At 41.5% G+C, this 14,879-nt stretch overlaps 1 protein-coding gene and 1 long non-coding RNA gene across 7 annotated transcripts in view; one reads left to right on the forward strand and one right to left on the reverse strand.

The window, feature by feature from the left end:
• The window catches only part of LOC146378388 (uncharacterized), a 32,514-nt gene extending 26,198 nt beyond the window's left edge, over nt 1-6,316 (reverse strand). For 5 of the 6 annotated variants that reach the window (XR_014801687.1, XM_084944449.1, XM_084944448.1 and 2 more), the window contains exons 1-2: nt 4,360-4,912; nt 2,649-2,901 (exon numbers count right to left, since the gene is read on the reverse strand). Coding sequence is in view for 4 of the 6 variants with exons in the window: in XM_084944449.1 (XP_084800575.1) it covers nt 2,649-2,892 (244 nt within the window). In the remaining 2 variants the exon portion in view is untranslated. Of the gene's footprint in view, nt 1-2,648; nt 2,902-4,359; nt 4,913-6,243 lie in introns of those variants that run through there. The other variant, XM_084944450.1, reaches the window with a different exon arrangement.
• A 5,074-nt stretch (nt 6,317-11,390) lies between these two features.
• Nucleotides 11,391-13,184, forward strand: LOC146378389 (uncharacterized). Its single transcript, XR_014801690.1, has 2 exons — nt 11,391-11,727; nt 12,618-13,184. It is a non-coding gene; the product is annotated as an uncharacterized LOC146378389 (long non-coding RNA).
• Nucleotides 13,185-14,879: the final 1,695 nt, after the last annotated feature.

Here is a 14,879-nt window from a genome sequence, read left to right on the forward strand (position 1 = left end):
AATAGAGTTGGTTCACACATATAAATATCTGGGAATCTTAATTGATGACTCGCTTACCTTCAAACCACATGTAGAGAATCTTGTGAAAAACCTGAAGTTAAAACTGAGATTTTATTTTCAAAATAAGTTGTGTTTCTCTTTTAATACAAAGAAGCGGCTTGTAGCTGCAACATTCTTGCCTGTGCTGGATTATGGTGATATACTATATATGAATGCTTCTGCTCAATGTCTTCGAATGGTTGATTCTGTGTATCATGCTTCTCTGAGGTTCATCACTAACCGTAAATTTCAGACTCACCACTGTGAGTTATACTCTCAGGTAGGATGGCCTGCTTTGGTAAGTCGGAGGAACTGTCATTTATACAGTTTTATATATAAGGCAATACTTCGGTTGCTGCCTTCTTATATATGTTCCCTGCTTGTAATGAAACATGCTGGTCGGTATTCTCTTCATCCGCATAGTTACTTGTTGCTTTCTGTTCCATTTGCCCGAACTGAACTTGGTAAAAGAGCTTTTGTCCATTTAGCACCCTTGGCCTGGAACAAACTGCAGAAGGAATGGAAAATGACTGAATTCATTTCATTAAGTGATTTTAAATCTAAACTACGAATCCTTGAGGCCAAGTCCATAACATGCAACTCTTTCAATTAGATTGATTGTCATTTTAACTGACTTTTTTATTTTATTTGAATTTTATTTTTTATTTTATTTGTATTCTTTCACTTATTGTTGCATGTGGGTTGTTGCTGCCTGTGTCTGAGTAATTTCTGTAACTGTGAGACATCTGCTGCTGCCTATCTTGGCCAGGTCTCCCTTGAAAAAGAGGTTTTTAATCTCAATGGGATCTTCCTGGTTAAATAAAGGTTAATAAATAAATAAATAAATAAATAATTAGAGAGATTTGACCTGCAAGGCTACTCAGGTTTCTTCATATCAGGGAAAGTAGGGCAGACACTTGCATGTCAAGGCAGTGAGGCTGGACCAGTCCCCTCACCTACATCGGCTCCAGAACCCTGCATTATCTACTGGATAAGACTCAAAGGATCAGCCAGACATGTCTAGATCTGTCCAGCAGCCTCCTCCTGGTAGGACATTCCCAGATAGACTTAAAGGAAACTCCTTTCTGTTTGTATCCATAATCTCATTCTTTCAGTCCTCAGAGCTTGTGACCACATGCATGGGCAGGAACATAGCTCCACCTACAAATCTAAAACATCAGGGCCCGCTCTCTCCTCACCAGGGCAGATCAGCAGAGCATCCACATCACTGCAAACACAGCACTAATCTATCTGTCAATCTCCTGCTCCACTCTCCCCTCCCCTGTGAACGACACCCTTAGATACTTAAACTCCTCCAAATGGGGGAACTCGTCCGTGACCTGGAGTGAGCACTCCACCCTTTACCAGCTGAGAACCATGGCCTAAAACTTGGAGGTGCTACTTTCACCCACTTGTTGCACATTCAGATTCAAACTGCCCCAGTGAGAGCTGGAGGTCATGACTCCATGAAGCGCTTTGTCTCTCCAAAGCGTGCTGCACATGCGTGTCTGTTACATGCTTCCTTGATATGGGTTGCGTGACCAGAGAACTCCAGCTCTCTCAGGTACAGTAGATGCAGCTACGTCTCCAACATTCTGATAACTTCTAGTCTGGAAAGTTCCCCATCCAGACGATGAAGGCAGTGATGGCATCTGAGTCTTTCTTCTTTATAAACACTGATAGATACTAGATACTGTGTGTTACTTTAATTTAGGACCAGCTGCAACTGAATAAATTCAGAATACAGTTAATAAGTCCCATTTATTAAAACTGTAAAGGTGGAATTGTTTGACTGGAGTCCTCTGACACCTAAAAACATTTGTATTTTTAAAGAAGCACCAATCAAAGCAGAAATAGAAAATTGTGTGAAACATTAGCAACAAACTGACAAATTCATTAAAAATTTAAATGACAGAAAAACACATCTGTGAGGTATGACAAAAATCTACCACAGACTTCAGTCAGTATGATGAGGGTTAATAGTGACATAATTGTAACCTGTAGAGCTGCTTGAAGACTTTCCAACCATGTTGAATGATGTTGGATGTTTTTGTTCTGATCTGATCAAAATACTGTAACTGAGCTTGTGTAACAGTGTTTATGTTGTATGTGATTCCATAATAACCACAATGGATTTGTGATGTTTATTGGCTCAATGGCGCCCTCTCTCAGAGGCAGTGGATCACTGCACTGTGTGGGATCATTAGGTATCAGCATGTGTGCGACCACTATACAGAGCATGTGACCTCTGTAACTGTCTAACTGTTAATAAGAAGAGTTTCAGTGGTTTGTTGTAATTGTGAAGTCCTGAAACAGTCACATAATATCACTGCACACCGGCTATAAGCTGCTATTATTTTGTAGTGTGCTGTGCTTGAGCCTCCTGTAATGAGCCAACCTGCCTGACCTGCACATATTCTGCTCTAATCCACGTTATAAAAAGCAGCACTAAAATATAAATGTCTTTGTTCATCATTCACTACACAACACAGAGTCAAGAGATTTTTCTATCAGTCAGCACCTGGTTTCATATGAAAGTGATAAACTTTATGCAGTATTCTCACATATTTAAGTCTTTGTTCTCTTATTTGTGGTTCCTGAGGTGATACCTGATAATCTCTGCACCAGATCAGTCCTGTTCATCTTCATTAAAGCCTTTCTGGTCTCCTCCACACTCTCTCCTCTGTACGTCTCCTCCATCAGCTTCACTACATCCTGTGTGTTTGCTGTTTTCAGTCGGCCCCTTGGCTTGGATGATAGATGTTTCTCCAGGTCAATGAGTGACTTGAACTCAGCAAAGTCCTCTGGACTCAACTGGTTCAGTGTTTCAATGAGCAGCTTCTTAGTCGTCATAGTTACCACCTGGAAAATGAAGAAATCATATTATCCATGAAGGACAGCATGTCTGCTGTTTGTTCATTTGATGGATGGAAACTGACTGCTTTGTATTTCACTAATGACAACATTACTGGCATGGACGTTTGTTACTTTTCTATCACCCAAATGAAAAACTGTGATTGGACGTGAACGTCAAACATCAGCTTGAAACTCGAATAAAATTGTGTAATAAAAACATGCAACCCACAGCAGCGTGAGTGTGAGTTTGAGTTCAGCTTGTTGGAAAGGCCCTCCACAACAGTCTCGTTTTCAAATGTGCCTCCTTGCGAAAATGAATTGCCCACCCCTGGTTTATACAAACTCTTTCAAATTAAAAGCCCTCTAGATTCTCACAGGTGAGAAACACTTTAATTCTTAACAAGGCTTTTATTTACTTACATGAAGAAGCCTTTTAAAAACAAGCGCATTCATGCTCACAGGTGTACACACGGGTGCTCACACACACAAACTACACCCTTTTTGGCTCCTACCTCAAAGCACACTGTGCGCTGTCGATCTTACGTGCTGCACAATAATGTTTAACATTTAGTATTTACTGTTATATTCACATAGATCATCATGATGTTGTTTATTCTATTGCTCTCGTCTTCTTCTGCTTGTTTTCTTTTTTCTTTCTCAACAGGTGATCCAGGTTAAAAAAATTTTTAAAAAAAATTCTTTCTCTCCCTGTCTTTCTTTCATTCTTTCTCCCTGTCCTATCCCCCAGTCATGTCTGTCCCGCCTGTAACAACCAAAAATAAAATAAATACATAATTATAATGAAGGTCAATCAAATGGACAAATATGGCAAGGCCATGATGATCCACTTGGTAAAGTAAAGCATCTTTCTTGGCCTTCAGACAAAATATTCTGATGGCTAAAGATCCAAACGGGACAGGCAAAAAAAAAAAAAAAAAAAAAAAGTCTTTCCTGGAGAAATTTGAGGTTGCAGATGTTTCAGGGCTGGAGCCTTATCATATGTGTGCTCTTTGGTCCAGGTCGGACAATGTATGACAGAGTGAGAGGCAATAAGATTTTCATGGCGAATCATCGAAATTCGCCGTGGCGCCACGGCCTCACCGTGTCCCGAAAACTCAAAAGCTCTGCAATTTAACATGACCCAGGTGTGTAGTTGACACTGACCAAATATGAAGGTTATGCAATCAAACCCCAAATAGGTGGCGCTACGGAGCCATTTTCCAATGCTCATATGTAAAACCATTAAAATACGAAATTTTTCACCAGACCTGATGCGTGTGCAAAACTTCCTGAGTTTTTGAGCATGTTTAGGCCCTCAAACAGGCACTTGTTTTGCCTGAATAATAATAAGAAGAAGAAACAGAAACAGAGCAGATACAAGAGGGCCTTCGCACTCCCCTAACAAGGAAGCAGAACTACGAATGTGAACTTCCAGAAGGAAGCAGAACTTAATGCCGCGCTTACCTTCAATACTTCATGTAAAATGTGAACACCTGGAATCACTGCTGATGGAAAATCATTCTTCAGTGTTTGTGAAGCAGCTTAGTGTGAGGCACTGTTCTCCCGCTGCTTTCTCTCACTTTCTGTAAACGCTGAGGCGGAAAAACTTCCGCGTTTCTGCGTCTCTCTCCTCCCAGCTGTCAGCCCGCCTGGATAACGGAGGCGCCTTGATGCGACTGTTGTTCTAATTTTGTGCCATAGAAATAAACCGAGTTGAAATAGATGTTACCGCCTTTCCATCAACGTTACCTTTGGCTCGGGTATGAGTAGAAAGAGTGACGTCGTGTCTCTTTAATCAGTCTCTGCATCTCCAAAGCAACAACGGATACATCGAGTTTAATAAATACTGAATCCGTTAATAATAATAAAAGTTCCATAATCCAAAGTAAACATCCCATTCACATGCTAACTAGAGCTACTTATGTCTGACTGAACACGCAAGTTTTTAAGCTGTAATTTACCACAGACGGTATAAATCTTTAATACTGTGTGTTTCTGTTATTCTGTTATTCACTAAACATTTGTCAACGACCAGGAAGACCTGCAGTTTCCTGGAGAGCCAACAGGGGGCGAAACCAACCCACTGAATTAACAATGGTACAGGGACGAACGCTGGTTTGAGGGCGGAGTCCGTCACTCTGTCATCAGTGGAAACATTATTGCTGCAGACTCCACATTAACACTGTGAGAAGCATCCAGTTTCAAAGATGCTTTGTCTGTTTCATCATGTATAATGTTCAAGATGAGGATGATTTACAGCCTGAATCTACTGAATGAAAGCTGAGTTAAAGTCACACTCACTCTCTTCCACAGTGCAGCTCCATGTTCATCCACAGAGTGTTTCTCTGAGGAGGAAAGACATTTACAATCAACTCTGAGGATTCAAACATCATCACACATCCAAGTAGAATCAGCCTTCAGGCAACACAGATGATTTAAAAGAGAAAATCATGTGAAACTAAAGAAAATGACATAAGAACCCAACAAAGAAACCCTCCATCCAGTCCAACCAAAGTAACTGGGGGTTCCCAGCTGTGATAATGAGAGAGGGTACACCTGTCCACCTCAGGTTTTAAACAGACAGACAACCTTTCACACCCACATTTAATTTAGAACCAGCAATAAAGCCAACAAGCATGTGTTTGGACTGGAAACCAGAGCACTCTGAGGAAAAGCATGCAGGCACAGGGAGAACATGCAAACTCCACACAGAAAGGTTCCAGCCAACCAGGAGGCTCAAACACACAACCTTCATGCTGTGAGGACACAGTGCTAACCACTGCACCACCATGACACCACCAACACAAAAACCTGTTGATGACACAGAGTTTACACTCATGCATGTTGGTCTCACCTCTGGATGCTGAGCTGCTCTCTGGTAACTTCTGCACCAGATCAGTTCTGTTCATGCGCATGAAAACTTCTCTGGTCACCTCCACAGACTGATGACCAAGTTCATCCACCATCAGATTCACTACATCTGCTCTGGTTGATGATGGTCTCAGCTTCTGTGATTTGTATGACAGACTCATCCAAAGAAAAATTGACTTCAGGAATCTCTTGAACTCCTCGAGCTCGGAATTCCTCAAACCATTCAAAGCTTCCAAAAGCAGTTGTTTCACAGCTGCCACCATTGCCACCTGGAAAAGTCATTCAATTTGCAGGACATTTATTTATTTATCCATTTTATCCAAATAAGCTCTTTTAGAAAGTTCAGTATGATTTCTCATAATCACAAAAAAGCAGAAATCATGAGAAAAATGACTCAACATGAGAACTGATGATACTTTAGTCCTCTGACTTTCAGCCTGCTGTCTTGTACTGAATCAGAGATGTGACATGACTCACTTTGTGGATCAGTGCAGAGCGTCGTTCATCCACAGAGTGTTTCTCTGAGGAGAAAAGTGCTCAAAGTCACTCACAAGAGACTTACTTACCAACTGACAGTTGTATAATCTTCAACGTTACATTTAAAGCTCAACTATGATAGACACTGTTTGTGTTATTCAGTCTCTCAGACTGAAGGAGTCACTTTTTGTCATTTTTTTGTTCCTTGAACACTCATAAATTCTGATTTGGACAACAATCTGTCTTTTCTCTACAATAATGATATTTGTAAAATATTTTTATGAAAGACAAAAACTTTACTTATGAGACATCTTAACCACCAGAGTTTATTTAACTTATTTCATCTTTGTTGTCTTACTTTTGGGTTCTGGGCTGCAGTCTGACAGCCTCTGAGCCAGATCAGTCCCCTTCATCTCGTTTAAACCCTCCATGGTCTTCTCCACTGACCGCTCACCGTAAGTCAGGACCATGAAAAACACCGTGTCCTGCAGGTCTGTCTATATGTAGATGATTCTTTGGATGTCTGACTAATGTTTGTAATGAATTTTACACAGGACTTCCTTGAAAACCTCAAGCTCCCAGTAACTCAGACCAGCCAGGGTTTCCAAAATCAGCTCAATAACAGACGCCAACGTTTCTACCTGAGAAAAAAAAAGGTAAATGCGACTTTTCTCCAGGTTTTTTTTTCCATCTCATCAACATCTCATAAATGTTTAGATTACACCAGACACAGTTACAAGCAAATGATGTAAGTGATAATTACACACCTGATTAACATTTATTCCAACCTGATAAATTTAATCTTTCTGTTTATCTTTTCTACATTTGAGATTTTTAAACTGAACGTGTTCAGTGAACGCTGCATCATTTAAATACAGTCATAGGTGATATTACTCACTTTCTGGCTCAGCGCAGCCCAGTATTCATCCACAAAGAGTTTCTCTGGGAGAAATATTACAATATCATGGTTACCATGAGAAAAGAAAGTGTAGTAGCTCCACAGCAGACTCGTCCACAGTTTAATGCTTTTCAGCACAATCTTTATTCATACTTACACTCGGTTGCTGTTACAAACACACACGGCTGCAGCTTTTCAGCCGCCACATATCAACAACAACAACTCTCAGGATCAGGTACAGATTTTAAAGCTGATGCTGGCAAAGTTAGAAAGGTGCCGGCTGTGAACAACACCTCATCTATCTATTACTTCATTTGCTCTCTTTAGGCTCCCCAATGATTGTCTGTCTAGTGTCTGTCGTCCACCTTAAATCCATTCATAACCTATTTAACGTCAGGGTTAATGATCAGAAAACAATTAAGTGTGTAAGGAAAGAATTTAGTCGTTTGTAATCTTAATATTAATGTCTGTGTTTTATTTAACAATATCTATTATTAAACACGTCAGTGAAAAAAATCCTCCTGCCTTCTTTCAGGAAGACAAAAAAGCTTCCATTGTTCAGTTTTTGTGACTTGGTTCAAAGATTTTGAATCAACTCTTGATCATTTTTTTTAATAGGGATAATTATTCAATTACCTTTGAGTCCTGAGCTGCTCTCTGACATCCTCTGCACCAGATCAGTTCTCTTCATGTCCCTGAAAACATCAATGGTTACCTTCACAGACTGTTGGCCACATGTTTGCACCATCGCGTTCACTGTATGTTTTCTGTTTGTACTCGGTGGAAATTGTGGAAGGCCCCTCTGAAAACATGTGAACTGCAGAAACCACATGAACTCCTTGAGATCCTGATCACTCAAATCCTCCCGTGTTTCTAGAAGCAGATCTTTAACAGCTGCCATTGTTGCAACCTGGAAAATTCAAACATTCATAAAGAAAAATTAAATATTAATGTTTCTGTTGCTGTTTTAAATATTAAAACTAATTGAAGACATTTAAATCATGTTTTCTCTAAAAACTTAAAGATAAAAAAGCATTTATAAAGAAAATATATCGTTTCCACACTAAGACTTTTTTTTGCAATTACGTTAGGCATTTCTGTGATAATGTATGATTTTTCTGATGATCACCTAAACCACAGATACATTTAGTAATGAGGGCCTGAGCATTCACAGTGTGAAGACCTTGTTGTGTATTCACTAATATTATTATTGTCTGTGAAGGTTCTCAGTCATCCAGGTCATCGTAGCCCAGTGGTTCCCCAACTTTTTTTGCTGGGCCCCCTTTTGTTTTACAAAAGAAATGTTCGCGCCCCGAACAATGCAGTTTATTTCACACCTCAAACATTTAGTCGTTTCGAATCACTGAAAATGGAGACTTTTAAAACTCCTTTTTTGCGTTTCCGTGTGGACGAGGAATACAGAGTTCGTCACGCAACGTCAAAGGTATGTGCCTTTTTTCACATCAGCTGTGCGCCATGTTATTGTTTACATGAGATGAGTTGCAGAATGGCAGATAGAGACAAAATACTGTTAATCTGACTATCTGCAGGTTTTACACGCTTACAAACACAGGCAGTTACTGTCCCTCCATTTACAAAGGCAGAGGCGTCACGGTGTGATTATTTTACATGTAGTTGTTTTTTTTCCTGTGTAATAATATTCAACATTGCTGTCAATACATTTTTCAAAAAATGCCTCTCTGTGCAAAATGGGTTTAAAAACATAAACAGCTGTGGGATCCTGTTTGTCCGTGATTTAAACAGCCCAGTGCTGCTCCCAACAAAGGGAAAACCAATCCTGCAGGGAGACCTACCTCGGCACTTGTGCAGGTGAAACCAAAGGGAAGATTTCCTTCACCATATTTTCTAGTCTTTGGCTTAGAATGAAGTTGGTTTGGAAACATATTCAGCAATGCTTCATCTCCTGCTTTGCGTTTCTGTAGGCGCCCGTGCTAGCAGTGTCCAAGCGTTTTGTTTTTTTCCCCCCTTTTCATCCCGCGCCCCCCCTGCCATGGCTCTGCGCCCCCCCATAGGGGGCGGGCCCCACACTTTGGGAAGGTCTGCGATGCAGGGCTTGGATTCAGCCTCTTGGGAAAAGAAACCCGTTCCATGAAGCTCTGTTTGCACTGTTCTTGAGCCATTCTGAAGACCACATGAGGTTTGGAGGTCTGTACTGACTGACTCTGCAAGACATTGGCAGCCTCCATGCACTTTGCACCTTAGCATCCAATGACCTCGCTCTGTGAGCGCCCTACCACTTTGAGGCTGGATCGCTATTGTTCCCAATCGCTTTCACTTTTCCATAATCCCAATAATGGTTGACTGTGAAATATTCAGTAGTGAGGAAATTTCACAAATACACATCCTATCACAGTACCAATCCAGAATTCACTGAGCTCCTGAAAGCGACCCCTTCTTTCACAAATGTTTGTAGACGCAGTTTGCATGCTTAGATCCTTGGTTTTGTACACATGTGACCATGGAAGTGTTTGGAACGGCTAAATTAGTTGGTGAGTGAATACTTTTGAGAACAAAATGTATTTTTCCAACCAAACCTTTTTTTTCTCCTTCAGTTTCAGAGTGAGTCGGCAGAAAATTAAGAAGACTGCAGCATTGAAGCACTAAAGAAGCTAACTGCACTCCATGAATGTCTGGCAAAGCAAATGAACCACCTGCTAATGAATGAGACACACTTGAAATGGCTAACTGAAGCCCGGACAGGCTGATGCCCAAGGATCCCCAGAAGGGACCAGTTACATCCAACTAACGGCAAATAACCTGCCTCCGCACAACATGGAAGCTCTTGTCAATCATCAGAGCAGCTAAGATGAACAAACATATGGTTCAATACATGAGCAGGGCCTGGAAATAAATGATCAGAAACACTGGAGGTGCAAAACACCAGATCTGGTACATGCAACAGTCGCTCGAGACTGCAAGACCAGACTGACCAACCTGTGGACTGCCTGGATTGACTAAACAAACACCTTAAGAGTCAATGCCCACACATGGATCCTGGAATATATGGAACTATAAGATCACACACACTAAGAGCCCTCATCGAGGATTCAGTGGGTATGTGACGAACAACACTAGAGGCCGACTTCAAGATAATTACACAAGTCAGCATCAAGTGCAGGATTTACAAAGGAGCTCTATCCCCACTGCTGTTCTGCATAAACCTGAACCCCCTCAGTGAGATCATTAAGACTCACTATCCACACCTTTAGGATCTATAGCGACAAGATCATGATGTCATTCTTACTGGAGAAGTGTAGTCGGATGGTAACGAGAGTGAAGGAAGGACAGAAAAAGTGGCTAATATCAAAAAATCCTTTCAATGGCAGACAAAGCTTGACTGAAGGACAGCACAGAGGCACCAATCATCACAGCACAGGAGCAAGTCCTCAGCAGAAGGTCCACAGAGGCTGGGGTCTATCACAGCAGACAGGACCAGCTGTGTAAAGATGCCCCAGAGACAATCCAGGACATAACAACAGGGTGCAAGATGCTAGCAGGCAGGGCATACATGGAACGCCATAACCAAGTGGCCGGCATAGTGTACTGGAACATCTGCGCTGAGTATGACCTGGAAGTCCAGAGGTCACAGTTCTGCAGCAGTATATACATATGAAGAGTATTAACAGAGAAAAAAAAATATGAAATGTACAAATATACAAATCAGTCCATTTGTTCACTTTATTAGTTTGGTTTGCAGTTTTCTTCAGTAATCATTTTATTTAAACCTAACACTGATATTATGAGGCGCGCGCATAATAGCATTGTGTGGTTTTTCTAAAAAATGTTTTCTGTTATATTAATTATGTTTCTCTTTCTTTGAGTCTCCTGTTTTGGGCAAAAGGTGCAGGTGAGGACTGTGAGAACAAAACGCCTGCTTAGCAGGACCAACCGTGTGCTTATCAGGAACAGGGGTGTTTTAGGTTTACTTATGTTATTCTGTGCTTAGTTAATATTAGTGTGTTTTTGTTTTCCCCCTATTGTGGGTAAATGGTTTGGCCAAACCACTATAAAAGCTACCCTCTTGTATATTTGTAATTAGGCCAGTTTGTGAGTTAAGTTGTTTCCACTTTGTTTGTCTTATGGTGTGTTCACACCGAACGCGATGGACGCGAACAAAACGCCCCAAACGCCCCTAATTTGATGCGTGCACATTCGCGCCTCAACGCGTGTCCAAGAAAAATCCATCGCGCGTCAAAATGTGAACCGGAAATGTGGGAGGGATGTGGGAGGAAGTTGTGCCAGACCGGTATCTTTGCAAGATGGCAGCTGTCGAACTAGCGCTTGAAGAGAGCGTCTCCCTTCTCTATGTACTGTGGAGAGCAGAGCAGCTGCGTAAAAGACATCCTCGCCGTACCTGGGTCCATCAGGTCCTCCAGAGGCGTGAGCAGTTTGGTGAGTTTCACCATTTGCTCCAGGAGCTGCGCCCGGATGACGGCCGATTCCAGCGCTATCACCGTCGGCCAGTTTGAGGACCTGCTTTCCCGCGTCGGTCCCAGCATCGCCCGCCTAGACACCAATTACAGGCGCTCAATCCCACCTGCAGAGCGCCTGTCCATCTGCCTGAGGTTAGTAAAAGTATTTAATACGGTAGTCCTTTATTGATACCTGTGCTAATATGCTAAACCATCCATTTATACACTGCTAACATGGATGTGCTATGCTAACAGTGAATGCTCTCGGTGTTTACTGACAGCAAACTGTGGTACAGAGACGACTGTTTATAATATTTCTAGTGATACTCAGAAGCTCTCATCAAGTCCCGATTTAATTCGATTTATGCTGTTATCAGTGTTTGAATGATAGCATTGCTGTGGTGTCACATCAATGTATGCGCTCGGTGTTTGCTGATATCAAACTGTAGCATTAGGACCACTGAGTTAACCTTTGTAGTGATACTCACTCCTTTTTATTTAGACCTGGTTTAATTCTGGGATAGTTGAATATTTGTATATGATCCCTGCAGCTCTCAGACTCTATAACAGGGGTCACCAGCCTTTCTTTAAACTGAGAGCTAGATAAAACTGAACAGTTTGGTTCATCTTTAGTTACATGGTTCTATCTTGATAAGCTGTCTTATCACAGATTAATTTTTCAAAAATATTAATGATTTAAGCAAGGAAAGGGCTACATGTCAACATACAACTCTTTATTTCTATTAATGTCTTACTTCACTCCTACCTGATTGACATGTTTAGGAATTATGAGTGATTGGCTCACTGTAGTTGTAAAAGTTGCTACCAATCAAATTATATGTTAAAGTTAAAACAAAACACAACTGTTTTAGATATTATCTAATATACATTTTGTAATTATCCTTATAATTACAAAATGTTTTATGTAAGATTTAAGTTTTGTGATTTAAATCTGACATCACAAAAGTGTTTTGGAATTTGAATAATGTTGTCATTTTGTAACTGCAGTACACATAATACTGATTTTGAACAATTTTGTCCAGGTTCCTTGTCACCGGGGACTCCTTCACGACCAAGCGTTCAGTTACAGAGTCGGTGTGTCCACGGTGAGCCAGGTCACCCCCCAGGTAGCGACGGCCATCTGGGACTGTCTAGTGGACGACTTCATGGCTGTGCCTTCACCTGGAGACTGGCGCTCCATCACAGAGGGATTCCAGGAGCACTGGAACTTTCCTCTGTGCTGTGGAGCTCTGGATGGGAAGCACGTCCAGACAAAGGCACCCATATATCATATAGGAGACACACACATTGATATACACTAAATATTTATTTCATTTCTTTTTTGTGGTGCCCAAATTTATGCACCTGCTTGATTTTGTTTAAACAATTATTGCACACTTTCTGTAAATCCAGTAAACTTCTTTTCACGTCTCAAATATCACTGTGTGAGTCTCCTGTATGATATATTTAACTGACATTTTTTATTGTAACAACCAACGATTTATACAGGAAAATAATGTCTATTAACAAGGTTGCCCAAACTTTTGCATCCCACTGTATTAGTATATTTTGTCATTAGTATAATATGAAATAAATTCTACATGTGTCAAGTCGTGTGCCAACATTTGCTGTGTAGTAGAACTGAGACATTAGTCATTATATAAATTTATTTGAAATAATATAAACATTCTCAAACAGAAAAACATTAAACATAAATATAAAATATAAGTATTTACAGAGAGACAGGAATAAAAAGGACCCAGCTGCTCTCCAGAGCAGGAACAAGGCTGAGGAGGAAATGCTCCATTGGAGACTGGTGTGGACTCTTTAGGGACACCAGGATGGCCAGCTCCACCGCCGATGGACCGTCCTGGGACCCGTCCCTCATCTGCCTCGGAGCCGTCCTCCTCTGTGGGCCTGTAAAACAGCACAAAACACAAAGAAATGAGAAGGCTGCTACTAGATTTTAATTTCAACATTGAAAAAAAACAAAAACAGGATATAATCAGATTGGTTGTAGATATTTAGTAAAGGTGATCACAAGGCAATCCCACCGACTAAAAAGGTATCAGTGCTTGCTGTACATACCTGTGGGTGCAGCAGCAGGAGCTCGGGGACTGGGGAGCCAGGAGAAGCAACAGGGATGCTCTGCTGCAGAATCAGTTGGCTCTATCAATACAGTATTAAATGTTAACAGGTTGAATATAATAATCATAGAGTAGACAGTGGTCCCTCATTTATTGCAGCAGGGGTTCTCAGAATAACTAGCCCCTGGCCACGCACTTTATACACTGTTTTCCCCACACACATGAACATTGGTCACAGTTCTCACAATCGATTCTCAAAGTGCAAACCTTTGTAGATTGCAAAACGTAAAAGTATTATTATGCCGCGGTTTGTCTTCACCTGCCTGCCACTTTCGTGCGCCTTTTTCCCTCGCGGTGCAGGTGTCTATTTCCGAATGAGGCTCATAGTTATGGGTGTTTTTGTGCTGTTTTTTCTATTGGACGTGATGGTTATTAAACCAAACATGATAAATTTGGCAAGCGCGGGAGACACGACACGGAGGAGATTTGTCAATCAGGCTGCAGAATGCAATGCTGTACGGTGCAAAAAAAAATCAGCGAAAAAGCGAAGCAGTGGCGGATGAACAGCGGGACCACTGAGTGCTGTTTATTAATAAACAAAATATATTCCTAAATGACAACATGCATAAAAGCAGAGCGGTATTTGTATGTCAGTGGGAAAATAGCGGTGGCTTGCTAGCTTTTGTGCGGCTTCCCCGGGTCAGCGAAAACTTTCAAAAGAGAAATGAATGAACTTACCAGGTTGCCCGATCTCTTTACATATCTTCCTCCAAGCTCGGTCCTTTATATTCCTGTCTCGGTACAGAAAGCAGCTGGTGTCGTAGGTTGTTTGCTACAGCGTTGATTAGCCTTCCCTCCATCGAAGTACGAAGGGCTTTGGCTGGATCTGCCCCTTTGACCTAGGTCACAGCCACGTCACCAGGCTCCTGATTGGTTGTCGCGGCGCGATTTGACGCTGGAGTTCAGATTTTTCCAACTCGAGCGGTAGACGCGAAACGCGCGTATGCACAAACTGCAACACAAAAACTTACGCGCGTGGTTTTATTTGCGAGTCAAACGCGCCAGACGCGCTACACTGACGTGCGTTTCACGCGTTTTGGCGTTTTCGCGACGCAAATCTGCTTCCGAATTTTCGCGGGACCCGCAATCGCGTGTCATCAGCTTTTCCATTGACTTTACATGTAAACCTGACGCTCTATTCGCGTCCATCGCGTTCGG

Source organism: Perissodus microlepis, chromosome 11 (assembly GCF_051167445.1).
Source record: "Perissodus microlepis isolate ML-2025 ecotype Zambia chromosome 11, ASM5116744v1, whole genome shotgun sequence".
Taxonomy (NCBI): domain Eukaryota; kingdom Metazoa; phylum Chordata; class Actinopteri; order Cichliformes; family Cichlidae; genus Perissodus; species Perissodus microlepis.